At 35.2% G+C, this 19,785-nt stretch overlaps 3 protein-coding genes across 3 annotated transcripts; 1 reads left to right on the top strand and 2 right to left on the bottom strand.

The window, feature by feature from the left end:
• Positions 1-3,291: 3,291 nt before the first annotated feature.
• Positions 3,292-4,992, top strand: LOC116135758 (ethylene-responsive transcription factor ERF115-like). The gene is made up of 2 exons (XM_031421476.1): positions 3,292-3,737; positions 4,201-4,992. The coding sequence occupies exons 1-2, from the start codon at positions 3,602-3,604 to the stop codon at positions 4,785-4,787; spliced, it is 723 nt and encodes a 240-aa protein (XP_031277336.1). The 5' UTR covers positions 3,292-3,601; the 3' UTR covers positions 4,788-4,992.
• A 3,363-nt stretch (positions 4,993-8,355) lies between these two features.
• On the bottom strand, positions 8,356-11,607 carry LOC116135664 (mitochondrial import inner membrane translocase subunit PAM16 like 2-like). Its single transcript, XM_031421382.1, has 5 exons — positions 11,500-11,607; positions 10,817-10,889; positions 9,084-9,171; positions 8,805-8,935; positions 8,356-8,719 (listed from the first exon to the last, which is right to left on the bottom strand). Exons 2-5 carry the CDS (start codon positions 10,817-10,819, stop codon positions 8,591-8,593), a joined length of 351 nt encoding a protein of 116 aa, XP_031277242.1. The 5' UTR covers positions 10,820-10,889; positions 11,500-11,607; the 3' UTR covers positions 8,356-8,590.
• A 1,802-nt stretch (positions 11,608-13,409) lies between these two features.
• LOC116135740 (E3 ubiquitin-protein ligase ORTHRUS 2-like) lies at positions 13,410-19,347 on the bottom strand. Its single transcript, XM_031421452.1, has 9 exons — positions 18,783-19,347; positions 16,945-17,477; positions 16,162-16,287; positions 15,629-15,728; positions 15,479-15,540; positions 15,290-15,392; positions 14,907-15,051; positions 14,381-14,595; positions 13,410-14,130 (listed from the first exon to the last, which is right to left on the bottom strand). The coding sequence occupies exons 1-9, from the start codon at positions 19,245-19,247 to the stop codon at positions 13,663-13,665; spliced, it is 2,217 nt and encodes a 738-aa protein (XP_031277312.1). The 5' UTR covers positions 19,248-19,347; the 3' UTR covers positions 13,410-13,662.
• Positions 19,348-19,785: the final 438 nt, after the last annotated feature.

The following is a 19,785-nucleotide window of genomic DNA, read 5'->3' as shown; positions in this document are numbered from 1 at the left end:
GTCTGATAATTGCCCAGGCACTCTCACCATCATAACCTTATCCCACTACCAGCAACATCCTGTCCAGGCGCAACCTACAGCCAAGCTACAAACATCCCACGCTTATTCACCTTAGTGCTTGCCCAGCTCCACATGCTTAGCCATTACAAACAACAATACCTTTTGCCCATTACCATCCCTCCCTTCCCAGCATCTTCCCTTAGCCTAAATCACTCACCTTTTGTCTCACAAGCTACCACTCAACCACCCTCTTCCAAGCGCCACAGACCGCACATTACGCCAAAACACAGCCCAATGGACCAGCTACCACACGGCCTACACACAGCCCACATACAGCCTTCACACCAAAGCAAGCCACACACACATCACATACAGCAGCTGTGCAGCACATATGCTTTGAGAAATTGAGTTGGTTGTCGGCGAATCGAAATGAATTTGCAGGAGATTAAATTGTGTGGTGGATTTTAAAAATAAATTGAACTGAACAGTAAACTGGAACCGCGGGTCTACCGTCGTTTACAATCAGTGATTTTAAACCCGTATCCGTTGATTTTACCCGTAAACCCGGACCGTATCCACCCGATCCGACCGTTTTGCCAGGAAGTGCCGTATTTGAGATAAAAGCAACGAAATCTAAACAATTGTATTAATAAATTAATAATAGAAGACGACTTTCAGTTTAATTAAATAAAATAACATGTCTAATATAAATTATTTTATTTCCAGGGTGGGTAAACCCTTTGATAATCTACTGCGAAGTTAAAGCAGATAAGATTTTTTGGTTATATCCATAAAACATCCAAATAATATAAGCTTATGGCTTCATGTAAGACAAGTCAATATTTCTTATTTTTAATAAGTTGATAGCTGCGCTTCCATTTAAATGTTATTTTAAGAATTTTATTTACTTCTTTCGATTTGAAGTCAACTTTTTCGTCTTTTGTATAAGAAAAATTCTTATATATCTCCAAAAATCGTCATTCTAATAGGTTTATATCAAAGGCCAAGAATTTAGGGGATGTATACGCTTATAAGTGGTCAAACTAGTTTATAAACTCTAAAATTAAGCTGACCTGTTTGTTTATAACTTTTTTAGTTCATAAGTTAACTTATAAGTAAAAAAAAAAAAATAAGTTAAGGGGGAGATACATATTTTTTTTTTTGCTTATAAGCATAGTTTGATCAAGTATATTACTACATATCATTGTTTAAAATTTTAAAATCTATAGTATACCCTTATTTAAGTGGGACATTTTTTAGTTATTTTATAATAAATGTTCTTATAAGCCCCATTTTACACAACACTCAATTACTTATCAGTCACTTATAAGTACTTTAACCCAACACGTAATTGCTTAAATTTCAAAAGCTATAAGCTAAAATGTAATTATGTTTATAAGCTAATTTTCATAAGCCAAACAAATACCCCTAAGAAAGAACGTATCATTCAACAAATTTATATACTCTTTTATTTATTTTTTTAAAATGAACAACTCTTCATATAAGTTGCCCATTTTATTTGGTGTTAGACAATTAATATCAATGTGTAGGCATGCGCTTAATTATGCCGAAGGGGAAAGGCATTGTGCATCCATAAATATGTACCAATGTGCAACATGCGAAGACACCTTAGTGTTCTCATCATTCATCGAAGTCTTCATTCGTGGAGGGTCCATGTCATCCTTCTCAATTTCATCATTCATCAATGAATGCATCAGATTTCACATTTCAGTTCTCATCAGAATTACAAAAGTTTGCTGAATTTTGTCTTCTCTTTATTAATGTAGTACTTGTACAATAATTAAGAATTAATTAAACCCCATATGATTAAAACAATACTGCTCTATTCTCTTTCTAGAGGCCGGACCAGTAATCTATATATATATATTGTTGGTATTTGATTTTGACAACAATGATGACACTTGCAAATGCTAAGCGACCCTAAAAATTACATGTGATATGAAATATGCGATGAGAGAATAAATAAGAAGTGACTTTAAAGGGGTCGGATGCTAAAAAAAACGAATCTACATCCATTATGGTTGTATTTAACGGGGTTACAATCAAGTCGTTCAGCGAGCTGAATTACAATCAAAAGAAAGAGTTCAAAATATTAATATATTATATATATATATATATTTAGAGAGAGAGAGAGAGAGAGAGAGAGTATGTTTTTGGAAGACTGAAGATGAGTCAATCCCGTAAATGAGGAAGGAGCCCTCTATTATAATTGGGGGATTCAAGGTGCAATTATGACTTGCAATTGGGCAGGTGTGGTACAATTCCTAACCGCTTTCCATTGGTTGTCTGCAGGGAGATCCTAAATCGCGTGGGCTTAGGCAGGTAGACAATTCTTAGTCACTCATAAGCTTGGAATTCACCTGCCACACGACGATAGTCATACTCTTCCACCCTTGTGCGGCGTGGTAATGTCTAAACAGCAAATCATTCCTGAACTTTGATTGGTCCTTTCTGAGCTAGCTCAGTAAGTCCTGATTTTTTAGGCATACATATATAATGAAAGGGTTTCGTGTTAATGCCCGCAACATATCTGATAATGTTGGCCAACTCTACATCCCATATTCGTATCGCATACTTGTAATAATTTCCATGTCTCTTCTTAGAGGGTTTTTTTATATTGATTAACTTAACTTTATATACAAGATTTACTATACAAACTAATTTATGCAATCTTATAATGACATGTACAATTATCATAATATTTATGTTAATTGTTCTTTATATTCCTCTATATATTATGTTATATTATTTGAATGGATAGCTGTTATAAGTGGTTAGATTTCTTAAGGTGTATAAAGGTCTTGAAAATAAATTTTTGATACGTGGCATTGGCAATGAATTTAGGTTATTTATTATGAGTTTGAAAATATAAATAATTTTAATGGGGAGTTTGGAATTACATGTCATTATTCTGATATATATAATGCATATTGATGTACCAATTTGGACCCGGAAGCATAATTTGACCATGTAATCATTTCACAAAATTTTAACTTGTAATGCTAAATTTAAAAAATGAATATTGAAGATGATAATATTTCTAAACTTAAAAAAAAAAAAAATTATTGTCCTAAAACTTTACAAAATTAATTCTTTTGTAGATAGTTTCTGATAATAGTATATTAGACTGAACTCTCAAAAAAAGAGGAACTGTTATCTACGATATATAAAAAAGTTGTAGAGTATAATTGTTGAGTCTTTTTCTTGTTGTTGTTGTTGTCGTGCCGTTCAACCCAACAGCAGGCATATATAAATTCCTATGTGTAGTAATAGCTACAGAAAACCCTATCTCCTTCTCGAATTATCCTCGTTCGTCTACACTTACTCTTCTTTCCTGGATCTTCTTGATCCTATATTGATTTGCTCCCACCATATATCAACTAACAAGCTTACCACTCGTCAAATCATATATGAGTTTAGAGTAAATTGCATATAAAGAAGTTGTAGCTATAGCAATTTGTAGGTGTATAAAGTGGATCCAAGACGTGGGAAAACGGATTCATCAGATGAATCGCAGGAAAAGGAGGAAGATCCCATTTTCCCAGTCTACTCAGCTAGATCCCAGCAAGATAATTCGGTTATGGTTTCAGCCCTTGCTCAAGTCATCGGAAGTACCGAAAACAACCCACTTCATCAATTTAATCAAAACCCTTTAACCACCTCTCACTACAACGCCACTCAACAAGATCAATCTCAATCTGCGCCTCAAGATCAAGGTATGTTACATATATATCTACTAATAATTAACTCCTTCATTAATTCTTACCATTTTGTTTCCCCTCTATACCTTTTGGGACCAGAGTTTGATAATGTTTATCGTATGATTTTAAGGGTTTCCATCTCACAATATCTTCTACTTTCACCATTTTTTTATTTGCTGATTACTTTTTTGTCTTTTCTGTATCTTTTAGACTCCTCAGTTTTAAATAATTAGATGACTTTCACTATCGATATAGTTCAAATTGTTTGTGTTTCTTTCCATTTGTTTGGTTTCTTATAAGATTAAGTAATGTTTATGCTTTTTTTTTTTGTTTCTAACTCATATACTTTCATCCATTTTACTACAATGAAGCGTAAATGTGTTATTGTAGTTTGATTTTCATTTCATTTGTATACAAAAATTAAGCTATACTATACTAGCGATGCTAAAGGAATTTAATTTGAACGTGCTTGTAAAAGGTAATGTAAGGAGAAGACACTATAGAGGAGTTCGTCAAAGACCGTGGGGTAAATGGGCGGCCGAGATTCGGGATCCAAAGAAAGCAGCTAGGGTATGGCTAGGGACTTTCGAAACGGCTGAAGCCGCTGCACTAGCGTACGATGAAGCGGCACTCGGGTTCAAAGGAAGCAAAGCTAAGCTTAACTTCCCTGAAAGAGTTCAAAGCAGGTCAGAATTAGGTTACCTCACCACTCATCAACCACATCGGCATGCGGTAACTACACAAGTTTCGAATCCGGCCATTGTTCCAGCTCCTTCTCGTCCGCCTCTTCTATCTCAACAAACATACCCAAATCTTTTTCATTATCCGCAAGCTCTTCCGGGAGGCGATAGTGAAGTGAATTATGCTATCCCACCTGGTTTCTATGGTGGAGATCAAAGGTTTTTATCGCGGACTTTATCAACTACTTCTTCATCTTCATCTTCATCTTCGAGTACACCTCAACAACAACAACAGGATGATCTTATAAGATTTTCAATGCAGCTGGGAGGTACTTCATCTAGTTCTGATCCTAGAAACCTTGATTTCAGTCATCACCCAAGATAAGAGAGAAGGTTTGTTTCAATTAGGTTAGAATAACAGTTTCCACCAGAAAATGAGTTGGTTTTCTTATGCATGCTTTTTTTTTTTTTTTTCCTCCTTACGATTAAGTTATCTTTTAAGTTTTTAAGATCAAGAAGCATTGTCTCAGTTCAATGAAGTTTCTTACATCTTTCTACACAAAAATAAAATAAAAAATCTGCAAGATTTGTGTGTATAATATTTGAAAATTGTCTACTCTCAACATTTTGTAATTTTAAAAGGAAAATAATCTTCAGAAATCAATAGTGTTGCTCGATCTTTGGGTAGAGCAAATTGAATATAGATTGATATTAAGTAGAAATATGGACAACATAAAACTACCTCTGTCAATGGTTTGATAACGATAAAGACTCTTAGATGTATTATTTAAGAAATCTTAAGTTCGAGTCTCTTCTCATGTGTTAATAGGGGTAGCTAACCTTGAGTTCGAATCTCTTCTGGGGTGTTAATAGGGGTAGCTACTAGAGCTTTTATTCGATTGATAATTTTAAGGTTTTAAAAGATTAATTAAGATACGCATAAGTTGGCTCGAACACCTAAATATGGACAACATAAAATAGTTTGAAAGAGCTTAATAAAGGGAAATAGAAGGGGTGGAGTCGTGGAAAGAAAGGAAGAGAAATTAAAATAATTTGTTTATTAATTTGAGCATACGTACTTTATATATGCGACATGTATGCCGGATTTATAACTTGTTGAATCTCTCTTGATCGGTAGGCACTAAACAGACAGTGAACTATACAACAGCTGTACATGCATGTCATATTCTTTATTTAAAAACAAAAAAAAAGGAAGAAGAAGAAGAAGTAAAATACTTAGTATATAGTGTACGAGTAGTTATTAGACAACACCACAACAGTGATCGACCTCATAATTCAAAGAAAAAGAAGTTAGTTTCAAAGAAGAAAGATCGATAAAGAATAATTAACAACAAAAAAGGACGTTGTAGGTGAAGAATAAGAAAGGAACCGTTGACTCCATTGGTATGCAAAGTAGTCGAAGGCTCCAAGCAATCTTTAAACTTAAGAGGGTAGGTATTTGCAAATAATAAATAATCAGTCGGAGCTGAATATATATCTCGAGGATCGACACAACCACAGCATTTCTTCCTTAAAATAATAGAAAAGAAAGGAACCTCAACGAATACGAAGGTAAAACATTTATAAAAAAAGCCATAGTTCAACAAATTGTACCTTTGAACGTCGCTTTACATTGAGTTGAAACTTGGTATTCCAATAGAAAATGAAAAAGAAATTACGAAACTGGTATGAGTATGCATGGTAACTGAGAAAGAATGTAAAAGAGAAAATTAAGAAAAGGCAGTATGAAAACTCTGAGATGTTTAAAGTTAAAGTGATGGCGTATTTTAATACAGAAAACTAAGACATAAATACAGAAAATGGAGGTTTGACCTGATACTTTGTATACTGAAAGACTTAAAAATGAATGGAATCTGAAACGTGTTGTCGGTTGTGATGAGTGATGGTCATGGAATTCGGCGGTTGTTGAAATCATTTTGAGTTCTTATACAACTAGATGATTCTGATAATGGTCAACTTGTTCTTTTTAATATTATCACTATATAGCGACACTCATCCGGACAAAAGTTGGCCAGAACCACTTCATGGAAGCTGGAATTCGACTTCTCTTAATTTACTTGACACGATGAGATACTTACCTTGATTCTGAACAAACAAAATTGGCCACAGTTTTATGGGATTAAAGTTCTATATTTATTAGATATATATATTCACATTTATTTTGACATAAAAAAAAACTGTTTTTTACGCTTTCAGAACATAAGCTAAAGCATAAATCATTACCTGATGGTCATAATTTTTAATGTTGCTGTGCATGGAATGAGAAATTATTTAATAGATTGGGGTTAGATCTTGGATCACTAAAAGGGTCCATTAATTGAAAGGAAAGGGACCAATTCCTACCTTTTGCTTTTGTTCACCTAAATTGCTTTTGGCGATGTGTACGGACGACGGAGTGCGGTGTTGAAGATAAGAAACAGGGGCGTTAGTTCACTAGATATATAAATTAGCCTATTTTATTAATTAATGATGATTTTCTTTCAACCTTTCTATGGTTCAATGTTGTTCTTTTATATTAAATAAAAGGATAAAATATCACTTGGAAATTGAAAGCAGAGTGTTCTAAAGTTTAAATAATATGAAATTGGTGAATAAAAATAGTAAGATCTAATTCAACTTTGATTTATCATCACTGTCTTTCTTGCCGCCCTCGCCTAAAATATGTGTTTGCTTTTCGGCACCGTCAATTGAAAATGAAACAGCGGATTTGTCAGCAAAGTTTTTCAAAAATTATTTTATTAAACAGAATTAATCTAAGATGCATGAAAGTTCAAAATTGAAACCAACCTAACTTCACTTTAATAATAATTAATTACCCACGAGACATAATTATTAGTATAATCTAAACAACCTTGCAAATCACGTGAAAAAATTAACATAAGTAAGTTGTGGTGATTGAATAACTATTTTTTTTTTTAATTGAAGTTAAGAAAACAGTGGGTGTGACCCGTATTCTCCAAAGGGTGACGCAAAGGCAAAGCAATGTGTACGTGTAAAAGAGTGGAACGGTGGGCTCTCGTTGTTGCTGCCGATATGCCGTAATGGAAGTCGGCTGCGGCTTTCAAACTTTTCGGCTAATTATGTTGCTTTCAAACTGCTGACTTAAATGCCCGCTCCCACCGCCTCAACATCATTTCTTTCGATAACTCCAAATTTTATTTACAAATTTAACGTTAAAGCCAAGTATTCATTGGTACCATCTTGGAATTGAACATATCGCACTCCTCGTATTTCATATTTTCATTTGAACATAACGTTACCAATCATTCCATTTTGGGTGTATGCTCCACCATCAATATAAGTGGGTACTAAAATGCATATTATTGCTTTAGATGAAATGTTTGTAATTGTAACAATATTTCACTTAAGTGTCCGACAACATTGTGAACCTAAAACAACAGATGGTTATCTATTTTCAGAGCCTTAGAAAGTATTATCAAAATCAAAGAGCTGGACTACGATTATGGAAGATGCAGTTTCAGTTCAGTCTCTTTTTCATACTTGACAGGAATCCTACTTTTTTGTCAGTGCTCCATTAAAGGCAGGCAAAACAGGCGTACCCCAAGAGTTAGCGCACCTAAACAAGGCAAAAGCACAAAACTGACAGATTAAAGTCCACATTTGAAGGAAAAAAAAAATCCTTCCTTCTTTAAAGGAAGGTCTATCTTTCCTGTTTTGAACTTTGAAGCGGGGAACATGGCATACAAACTCAATGTCCGTCGTAGTGTTCATCAGTCTCTTGAAAACACCCATCATGTTCACGTGTGCCCCAACCTAAAGCAAATGTGTAAACAAAATTGTTCCTATCTCACTTTTGGTGGCAGGGTCCCCATACATGCCCCACCAACTGGGGGGTATCGTGTATTATGATGAGATTTGACATAACAAATAGGGTATAGTCAAAATATTCACAATATCTCTTAGATGTGCACTTCCAGAGGTCAATGGTTTATAGCAATCATTTTCGTTCTCAAATTATAGTGGTGAGGTGCCATGCAAAACTTTAAGATTATATTGTACATTAAAGTGAATATTAGGCCAATCCATATCAGACTATGCTACTTAAAATTGACAAAACACACGGTAATTTGGCTGACCAGACCAGCTCAACATTAAAAAATGGCTTAAAGAATATGAATTTGCGGAGTAACACACAATCTCCAGCAGTTACGCATCTGTAGTCCCCTGAGTTTTCGGTTGGTAAACTGTTTCTAAGCATTCTTTAGCTCTGTGAACCTTCGACTGGAGGTAAAAGCTCCCATTTTTGGCATTCTGCTCAAACAAGTTGTCATATTTCTGCATAAAGGGCATCATTGTCATAATTTTAAGAAGAAAACAATACAAGTAAATAACAATTTAACATAGAGTAGAATAATTTAACCTGCATGATCTCTTCCCATGATGACTGCTCAGTGACTCCAAGAATCTGCCTTGCTTCTGGTTCAGCCATAATTTTGCCTGTTCTCCTGATATTTTGCACTGCTTCTTGGGCAACACCATTTTTTGAAGCATCTGCAATTAACGAAGAATATTATATAATTTAGAGAATTTAACATCAATGTAATTGCATCAGTCACAAAAGTGGCATAAAGAACATTCAAATAGAAGCAACTAAGACGAGCTCAAATTCTAGGAACAGAATCTGTGACAGAACACGTACTTGCAAGTGCTTGACGGTATGCTTGAACTACAGCTCTTGCCATTATTCCAGAGCCCATCACTATCAAGTTGGCAAGTATCCTTGCAGCCTGCACAAAAAAATGCAACAAATTTATTTTGTAATATGCCTCTTTATTCCATCAATACACAGGGGTGCCTGACAGCAGTGAAGCAGAGCAACAGAAAGGAATTAGAAATTTAATAGCAAGCTATCGTTGTAAAGCCTTCATGAATGGTGATAACCATTGCCCAGAGCAATAGACTTGAAACTTCATTCTCACAATACAAGTAAACAAACAACTAATTAAAATCACCATTCAATTCACTCTGTGCTTAACATATACCAACAATAAAACCACTCTCAATGCCCAGCAAAAATGCAGGTTTTACCAAGAAAGATAATTACATTCTAGAAACTTAAAAATGAGAAAACCAATATACAAAGGCCAAGTTTAACTCAAGCCAAATAAAACTTGACAATACGTACCATACTTGAAGTTGTGTTCTTAAGGTTTACCAAAAACAAATAACAATCGGAAGATAGATGGCTCTCTGTTGAATGTCTTTGTTTTGATAAGAAAAAAGTCTGCTTGGTGTTTTGATAAGACAAAAGTCGCTTGGTGTGTCCAATAGGTTTAAAACCAGGAACTACAGCCAGAACTTACAATCTTAGTAGACAAGAAACTTTTACGACATAATATCTACAATTAGCAGCCCAAGGGCATTTGAACCATTGACTATGACAAACCTTACAATCTGACTTCTGGATTGGAAACCAACAGTCATACCAATCAACCAACCCTTAAAGTTGCACTATTAAAATTTAGAATAATACTACACATACATCATTCTCATACAACATTTTTCATACAACATTACGTAGCAAGATGTGATTGGGTGAAAGTTTAATTTTAAATTTAAATTAGTTAATCATATCTTACCACATAATGTTATATGAGAAATATTCTATGAAAATGATGTATGTGTAGTATTACTCTAAAATTTATTGATGTGCCAAAAACAAGGAGACGACAGAAAGACAAACCACACCAAACGTAATCATATAGGCAGGAATTGCCATCATAACCAGGTGTCTGGACCTTATGCATTCATCTTCATTTTACTTGATAGTTAAAATGTTGCTGCTATTTAAGCCATCAAGGCAACTGCTGATTGTTACTGAGTAGTGTAGTGTACTTCTTGCTAGCACTCATATATTAACAGAACCTTCGAAAGCTACATATCATGTATAATAAGTAGGTATAAATAGCATTGACATTTACAACATAGTCATTACCGAGGCACAACCTCAATCTAGAAGGTAAAGCTTGGGTCCCCTAAAATCATACGGACACCATTGCCAAACATTCATCATACTTAAAATGCTTCCAAATCAATGAGCTTTTGGGTGAAAACACTAGGGAGTCAAACTTGGTTCCAATTGTGGTCCAACACAAGTCATGAGATGTTAAAAACTTAGGTACCCCTTTATTCCACAAAGTAACCACTTCAGCCACTTAAAGAGCAAGGTTTGTAAAGCTTCATAAACGCAACAACAGACAACTGCCATATAAATTTACTGACAAACAGTCCACTCCCCTGGAAACTTAATAAGAAATCTATAGAGAATAGAGAAAAATCCTATTACGAGGTTAACATGATTAATGCCAATTTACACAGAAATGAAATGAATATTTGAGAAGAAATATATACATATATATAAAGTATACATACCATTATTGAAGATGAAGCAAAAAGATGTTGAGGAACCGAGGCACTAAAAAGACTACTTCAGAAGCCAAGGAATCTACAAAAACATAGAAAATATTAAAAGTACAATTCTAGCTTTCTACCATATGCGCACAAAAATAACCCACCAGCATAACAACAATCAAGAGACCTAAAACATGTGAATTTGAAAGTAAAAATAATCAACAAATATATTCTGAAAGTCATCAAAGGGCAAGCAGGCCAACAACCTACGTATAATCTGAATGCAAACCCAAAATCCAAGGGTTCGGCAAAGAATTAATTGTAAACCATGCACACTTTTTCTCTTCATATCATCTATTACCCAATATTTTCGCATAAAAGAGGGTTGATTGATTTTAGTATACAAATTAAAAACCAATCCAATATTTATTCTAATGCAAAGAAGCAAGGCGAGAGCCTAATGCCTTAACAATACATGATCTTGTTCCAGCTTTTCCCCATCTCAATAAGCATAAATCATATTATAATCGTCAAGATATTTATACAAAACATGCAATAGAAAGCAACACAGATTTCAATTCACGCAATAAAACTTAAAGGTAAACGTTATAAGCAAATTACAGTTTATAAGAAATCAAGATCCGAAACAACTTAAACCCAGAAAACAAACGAATAAAATATAATTATAAACAAATAATACTTACAGAAGAAAATATCAAATTATCGAAGAAGATGATTATTCGAAGAGAGTATCGATGGCTTAGGCTTTCAGGAGAAATAATTCAGGGAAAGAATGGGTATAGAAAACCGACCGTATCAGTGTTGTTTTGGGCTAGGCTTAGGCCCTAGATATTTTAGTTGGGCTAAATTGGGTCATTGTTTGGGCTAGGCCTAGGTCCAATATTTTTAATTGGGCTAAATTAGGCTTTAGGTATGAAAGTAACTTAATCCAATCTAGATAATAAATGATGAGTAATATTACAACCACAACCCAATCTTACAACTTTCTCTTATAAGTCCAACATAGTAGTTGCGTTAGCAACTGTCACGTCAGCTTCCACCACACCAAATCCATTAAATGACTTTGACTGGACACAAATGGTTGTTTCTTAAGGACAAACTATCGTTCCTTTATAAAGAATTATTGTTCCTTACGAAGAAACAATAGTTCATTCATAAAAAATGAATGTTCCATATGAATGAAACAACCATTTCTTATGAATGAACGGTTGTTTGTTCCTAAAAAATGAGTATTTGTCTCTAAAGAACAGTCGTTCATGTTTAGTCAAAGTCGTCAATTGACGTAGTACTGTCAACTCTGCTACCACGTTAGGGTTGTAAGAAATGTTGTGAGATTGAATTGTACATGTAATATTTTTGATAAATGATACTTCACCCTACTTTTTATTTCACAAATTTAACTTTTGATAAAAATATCAACAAGGATGATACTAGTTCTAAGTATACTATGATCATATACAGAAGGTGTTTGGATTAGGGGTATATAAGGTAATGAGAGTAATCTTTGTTTATTTTACAAGATTCTGGTGTTTGGTTTGCAAGTAATAAAATATTACAGGAATTTTTTATTGCTAATAGTGTTTATTGTAGGTAATCCGATTACCTTGTTAGGGGGTGTTATTAAAACATTACCGAGGTAATCTAAATATTCTACCCATTTTGCCCTTAATTAAAAACCATTTCAGGCATAATTACCCTCAAATGTCTACCAAATAACAATTACCCAACCTCTCTACATTTGAGAAATTAGCTAAAACACCCCTACCACAAAAAAGTTTAAAAGTTAACAAAATACCCACAGCCACCCAAGACCACCGTCGACCATGATCCAACGTTTCCATGGCCATGAACAAAGATGTGGCCGTGAAATGGCATGGCCAGATCTGGCCTTTTCACGGCCACATCTTTGGTCGTGAAATGACCATTGATCTGGCTGTTTTCCAACCATGGATTTGTGATCCATGGCGATTTCCTGCTTTGTCAGCGCACGACTGGCCATATATGGCCAGTCGTGTGCCATTCCGTCAACTGTCGGCAGTAGTCGACGGTGGTGGCCAGCTGTCGACAGTGGCTTGGAATGGGTGGGGGAGATTTTGCTATAAATTAAAGTTTTAAATGGCTCAGGTGTTTTAGCAAAATTTCAAATATAGGGGGTTAAAAGAAATGATTCAAAAAATAATAATAAAAAATATTATTATATTAATATTTAAAAATGAGGATAATTTAGTAATCTATATAACATACCCACTCATTTATCCTTCCAACCAAACATATTACTCACCAATTTATTCGAATCAACCAAACACATTTTCTAAACATTCCGAGTAATCTTTAAGGTGATATTTATTTCCGTTAATATAATATCCTCCTATAATAAAACATTATATGATTCAAACACTCCCATAATGTTATATTTTTAATTTTTTATACCCTAATTCACTACATAAACCTTAATTCTATTTTTTTTTTTTAATTCATTGTAGACTTTTGTGTTATCTTAAACCTTTATTTATTAGATATATATACACCTAATTTGCTGAAGTAACCACGACATTATTTTTGTGATGTTTAAAAGCACTTTGACTGGATGAGACAAGAAGACAAAGGGACATTTCTGGGGTCAAAAAAAAAACTTACTATTTTGAAAGAAAACTACTGTGTACAGATACACTTGAACAGAAACTGTTACAATCGGCCTAAAAATGAAATGAAAAGTAAAAGAAAACCTGTGTATAAACAGAAGCCTGCTCTTCTAGTTATCGGTATGTCCAATTCTCGCCCCCATCCTTTATCTGATTTAACAAATGGTGCCTTCCAATTCTTTTCAAAGACACAAATGAAATGAGTCAGGCAGTGCCCTGACTATCTGATGGCATTAGGAGGGGACTGGATGGTGAATCACTCCCTTCCTCTAATGCTTTTCCCGCTTGCATATCCTTGTTGCTAAAATTAGTGAGTTCTGCTTTCAGTTTGCCACCTTCAGCCGCTGTATCTAAACTGTCACCATTTGCTTTCTCTAAAGTCATAACATTCTCCTCCCCATCACTGTTCTTTGATAAGCAACAACCCTTAACATCAATTTTGTTTCTTTTTGTTGGCCTTTCAAGTTCACTATTAAGCGGAGGATTCTGCAAACTATCACTGACACTCATTGCTTCACAATTTTCTCCACTGCTTTTGCTGGTCTCAGCCACTTCATCAGAAGCTTCCTCTATTCCTTCTGTTTCTTCGTCACTCAGTTCCTCAACAAGGTCCCCATTTTCTTCATTCTTTTGTTTAAGAGATTCAATCACCTCATTCAACTCCCTGTTGACCTGTGACAGTGAATTTCCATACATTAACATAAGCTAAATTTGAGCAAATTACATATTAACGCTTCTCCAGGTTTCCAAGAAGTTGAAGGAATCAAAAACTAAGGCTAAGAGTTTCAAGGTGCTTTGAAACCCATATTGTTTCAGAGTTGAATAGGTTAAATAATATTTTCATGTTATCACAGTCCACTGAAAACTAAAGCAGTATATCCTTTACTTGGGAACTAAAAGAGTAAATGTAAATATCTCTTACTTGTGGATCCTTGACAAATTCCGAAATGTCATTTGCGCAAAAGGGGCACTTCATGACATTTTTCTGTGACCGAAGTGTCCTTCCACCTCTGCTTCTCTCTCTGACAAAACTTTGACCAGAAAATGCTCCATCCAAACATGACTTGCAAAAGTTATGAGCACATGGTGTAGTTACTGGATGGGTCATCACTTGCTTACAGATGAGGCAACTAAACTCTGCATAGGGAAAATTTCCAATGTGGTTATGCATTTACTACATATAGTAGAGTAATTGATGCATGAAATTCATAAATACCACCAATTAATCTGATCTTATTATGGAAGCAACTGCAAGTCTACCAAGACAATTATTGATAGACTCCACTTCTACTTTGAGAATCCTAACAAACAATCATAATTTCATATCTGATATGGTTTAGAGATAACAAGAGCAAGGCCAACTTCAGAAAGATAAGACTGACAAAACTGGTAACAGAATGAGATCCAAAGAAATGGTATTGACATGGGAGGGATGATGAAAAAAAAACCTTTTAGGAGCTTCTCTCTTATAGTCATACTCTGCCCTCGCTTTGGGGCTCCATTGGGTCTCTTCTTGCCATCAGTATTCCCTGTAGATATTGCTACTCTGCTGAGGGGTGGAGGTTTAATCCACTTCCAGCAACCATCTGCCTCCTGAAAAAATACCAAAATAATTAGGCACAAGGGAAAATGTCAAAAGTAAGCTTAGTGGCAAGAGATTTTTCAACAAACAAAACCTACAGGAAACTTGTTCAGTAAGATTTTCCTCAATTATTTGTGCAACTTTTTTCATTATTTATGTGGCACTTGCCTTTGAATAGAAGATAAAATTTCAAGGCAGGAACCAAATCGGTGAAATTATAACTTGAAGGAACAAAGTTAACACACTTACATAAAAATCCCACGAAGGACTTTCTTTTCTCTTTGTAATGTCAACTGCATTCTTTAGCTCAGGAATCACTGGTAATGGTCGAGGCCGGTCCCCATGCACTTCACTGCAGTTAAGGTAGATAAGATCAAAGAAAAATTCATCTAATTATTAAAAAAAAAAAAACAGTTAACCAAACAACTGAACAAGAACCTTGTCCATGGGGCAGGATCATTATCACATCTGACAAATAAATATCGACAGACTTTGAAACCCTAATGCAGAAAAATGTCATCATCAAAATTTATTCTGCAAAGCACAACCAAATGGAAAATTTCAATGTCATTGACAACATCTATTTACTTGAATTCCAACTTTTCGCCAGCATTCTTCAATCCTATAGATTCCATCATACCGCAACCCTTTCTCTGGGGCATAGGAAGATCTCTTCTCCTTGTGAGATCTGCTCATCACAGAAATGGAAAACGTTGATACAATGTCTACACATATATACCAAACTAATTGTGTAAAACTGTTGCAGTTAACAAAGCCCATTCACAACTGAAACCATTACAAAATAATTATGATTTCCAACACTAAATATCAGCACGAAGTCAATAAGAGGCCAGCTTCATAACACCAGTACCAGTCTTTTGGATACTACAAATCAACATAATTTATTCAGGAAATTTTATCATCATAATAATTTCCAAATCCAAATCTGGGAACCAATTAGATTTTCTATGACCTGGACCTATGTTCTCAAGTACAAATCTTCAACTAAGCTAACCTCAATTAATCAAATATTCAATAACACAAGAAACGAGCTCGATTCAATACTCGGAAAATTGCGTACACTGAAAGTAAAACTGAGGAACTTTAAATTTGATACCTACCTAACAACTCGAACAGGATAACCTTTCTTGCAACTGACACGTAGAGCCTCGTTCAATTTCTCAAATTTCTGGTCAAATGACTGATTCTTGTTCGTACGTTTATTGCCTGTGAGGTCACGTCCCCCACTGTGTTTATGTTAATGCAAACAAGTCAATATTGATAAAACACAAGAATCACTCTGTATACTAAATTTTAAAGAACATCACCAAAGCTAAAGAAAGAAACAAGATTAATTAGTAAGTACAAGAATGAAACAGTCATAGATATAAATAGAAATTTCTGATATGTTAGGAGATGCAAATATTTAAAGTCAGAGAAAACCTGAAGTTTCACACAACCAAAGATAGGAAATAGAGAAAGTGGATAAATACAATAGTGGAGCTGCTCAAGCTACTGATTTTCATCAAATCTGATCCTTCAAACAGAACAGAAATTATAAATTGCAAAAAAGAGCGGCAAACCCCATTTTAGAAAATTGTAAGAGGTACAAAGATGAAATTTAATATGAAAAATACGCTTCACTACGTTAGTTTCTATTTTAAATGTTGATCAATCTTTAAAATTGTTTACTAAACTAAAATGGGAGCATAGTTAGAAGCCCCAGTAGAAAATATGATCAAATCAATAATATCAAGGTAGTTATCAGCTGCACGGCTGAGGTTAGTAATTGTCATGTTCGAAATTTGACATTTAAAAAAAAAAAATGCAATAAAAGTAAAAAACTAAAAGACTTCTCATGGTATCATCTACCCAATTTAGAGTTCAGCCATTTCAAAAAATACCTTCCTGTGTAGAGAAACCACTCTCCATGATCCTCATCATCTTCATATCCTCCAGAGAGCACAACCGACTGAGCACCGTGTTTGGATTGCCCCGCGATCCCCGCAACAGGTGGAAAGTGCATACCCCATTGCCGGCATTCCAGCCGACTTTCCCATGATTCACCAACGAGAACACCCTGGTTCCTCTCCGGATCATTTTCAGCCAGGACTGGCCCAAAATGATCAGAAGGCACTGTGACAAATATCTTGCCACTTGCAGCATTGGCCATCCCATTCTTCTTTGCACGTTCAGTAGTATACGCCTTCTCCGGCCTGTCTTGATTATGAACAAAATGGTGCACCTTTGAAGGCCCTTCATTGACCGTTGATTTTGACATCTTTGCCATACGAATGGCAACAACAAGTGTAGAATTGATGCGAGGCTGACTTGCCATTTTGGATGGAATTGCGCATCGACATTTTGCACAAGTGTGCTTCCCCAGCCCAATCCATTTCTGGAAGCATTTTAGGCAAAAATTGTGTCCACAAGGTGCCTGAAACAACATGAACAAGGCAGTTATTAATATCTACAGTTCATAGTTGTAAAGTTAATCTTCACCCCTTCCTTTATGTTGAATAAGTAGATCTCTCGGACCAATCACAGCAAACTGTCAGTTGAAAGGCAACAAGCAAATCTATCGGTCGAAAGACGACAAACAAATCTATCAGTCAAAAGACGACAAACAAATCTATCAATTGAAAGACGACAAACAAATTTAACAGTTGGAAGACGACAAACAAATCTATCAGTTGGTTGAAAGACGACAAACAAATCTATCAGTTGGAAGACGACAAACAAATCTATCAAACACAAATTTCACAAACTTTTAACCTTTTAAATGGGAACCCACTTTGTCCAATACCAGTTGACACTGCAACAATATAACCCTGATAACCAATTGCCATGATTCTGAAAAAATAGAAGCATCAAAATTCCATTTATTGAAAGCTTTTGCAGTATAGCGGTTTCAGCATATCCCGACAACAGTTTGAACACACAACAATAGCAAATTGGGCCATCAGTACCACGGAACACACCATAATTGACCTCTTCATTCCTTAACTTCCCACATCACCATTATAAATGGCAGAACTCTGAAGCTATGTATAGAAAGAAATTACTGACTTGTACCCAAAACAGGAAGGATGGAGGAATCCATTAACTTGGCAAGCATTAAATCAGTTATTAAATAATCACAATCCATAAAGCTTAAGTATATAAGATAAGCCCCAACAATTGTACTGTAATTGAATAAACAGAAAAGATAAAAGATTCAAATCAGATTCAACGACACAATTTCACGGTCAAACAGTCTTTGGCACCATGTTAAGTAACACATCACTCCAAAGGGTAGTCTACCTTATGAGGACATTATCATCAAATAAAGTTGAGAATATTAGTTAAAGATATCTGAAACCGCTAATCTTTATGAAAAGGTTTGGATAGAAATATTATCCATGACAGCTGCAGTCAATTTTCCGAGTCATAAATGCTTAAGTTTATAGTACACTCTAAAATAAACACATGATGTTGTTAAATACAGAACACATGGATGGAAAGGGAAAATTTAAACAAAAAAATAATTAGTAGTTGTCTAAATTACAAGATTATATAATGGAAAACAGGAGGCACATCGCTAATTATGGAGGATAAAACTAAAAATCAGTATTTAGAAACTTAAAAGACACAATTTTAACAAGTCAAACATGTACTGCAATCAACAAGACAACTGATACAAAACCTCAACAAACCTCGCATCTTTGTAAGTAGAAGTATAAAAATAACCAAGTGTACTTACAGTGACAGGCCTATCAGGTAACTGCATACAAAACGAACAGTTCAAGCTCCCACCAAAAATATCCAACACATCATTTTGACCATCATCATCCACCTTATCTTGCCCTTTCTTACTCTTCGTCGTCTCATCACCACCGTCTGATCCAGCCTTTCCACTCATCAGCTCCTGCCTTCTCCTTGCCTTCTCGCTCTCCGTCAGCGTCGCGTCAGCCTCGATCGCCATAATCTCGGCGACGATTCCGCCTGTCTCCACGGCCTGCCCGGCGACCACACAAGAGTGGCCGGAACAGTCCGGACAGTTCCATTGGAGAGTGTTGGCGAGTGATTCCGGCGGACACGTAAGACACAACACGTGCCACGGAGTGGCGCACGTTTTGCAGAAGAGCTTCTCCTCTTCGACAGGAGTGTGCTTACACTGCATGCACATTCCGTCTCCGTTGCACGGCAACTGAGTAAGGTGCGCCATTAGTGACAAGCACGCAGGATAAGAGTGAAGAAGCAAAAAAACAAGACTGCAAACAGCGGTTTCGAGATTTTTGGTGTGCGTTTGTTTGCTGATGAACAAAATGGCGTCTACCCCAGAGGGCCTTTATAAGAGTGAAGACGGCGGGTTTTGAAAATAGATTGAATTTCGGCAATGATCTACTACGACGCGGGTGTAACTGATTTTATTACATGGCATTCAAGAGTGGATGCATTTGTGAGAAGTCAAATGAGAATCACGTCGTTGTCATTCACTCATTTCCGAATTTTCGCTGTTTCAAATTTTCCTTTTAAAGGAAAAAGTTCTTTGAAAGAAATAGATAAAAACCAAGATAATATCAAAAAGACAAAACTGCCCAGAATATCCTTTTTTTGGTAAAACTATTTTAAAGTGAAAATATATAAAATGTTTGGAAACATGGTTACCATATAACAAAAATTCTAAAAGATTATAATGTACAAGTAACAAAAATAAAAATGAATATTATAATTTTTATTTAATGATTCTTGTATATAATTTT

Source organism: Pistacia vera, unplaced genomic scaffold (assembly GCF_008641045.1).
Source record: "Pistacia vera cultivar Batoury unplaced genomic scaffold, PisVer_v2 Contig302, whole genome shotgun sequence".
Lineage (NCBI taxonomy): Eukaryota > Viridiplantae > Streptophyta > Magnoliopsida > Sapindales > Anacardiaceae > Pistacia > Pistacia vera.
Note: the sequence above shows the minus strand (reverse complement) of the source record. Positions and strands in the feature narration are given on the sequence as shown.

Coding starts and splice junctions, on each gene's coding strand:
- LOC116135758 (XM_031421476.1), top strand. CDS start 3,602: ATGGTTTCAGCCCTTGCTCAAGTCATCGGAAGTACCGAAAACAACCCA. Junction 3,738..4,200: donor ATCTGCGCCTCAAGATCAAG/GTATGTTACATA, acceptor TGCTTGTAAAAG/GTAATGTAAGGAGAAGACAC.
- LOC116135664 (XM_031421382.1), bottom strand. Junction 8,936..9,083: donor ATACCGTCAAGCACTTGCAA/GTACGTGTTCTG, acceptor CGTTAATTGCAG/ATGCTTCAAAAAATGGTGTT. Junction 8,720..8,804: donor CATGGGAAGAGATCATGCAG/GTTAAATTATTC, acceptor CCCTTTATGCAG/AAATATGACAACTTGTTTGA.
- LOC116135740 (XM_031421452.1), bottom strand. CDS start 19,247: ATGGCGCACCTTACTCAGTTGCCGTGCAACGGAGACGGAATGTGCATG. Junction 15,393..15,478: donor GATCCTGCCCCATGGACAAG/GTTCTTGTTCAG, acceptor CCTTAACTGCAG/TGAAGTGCATGGGGACCGGC. Junction 15,052..15,289: donor GTCCTTCGTGGGATTTTTAT/GTAAGTGTGTTA, acceptor GTATTTTTTCAG/GAGGCAGATGGTTGCTGGAA.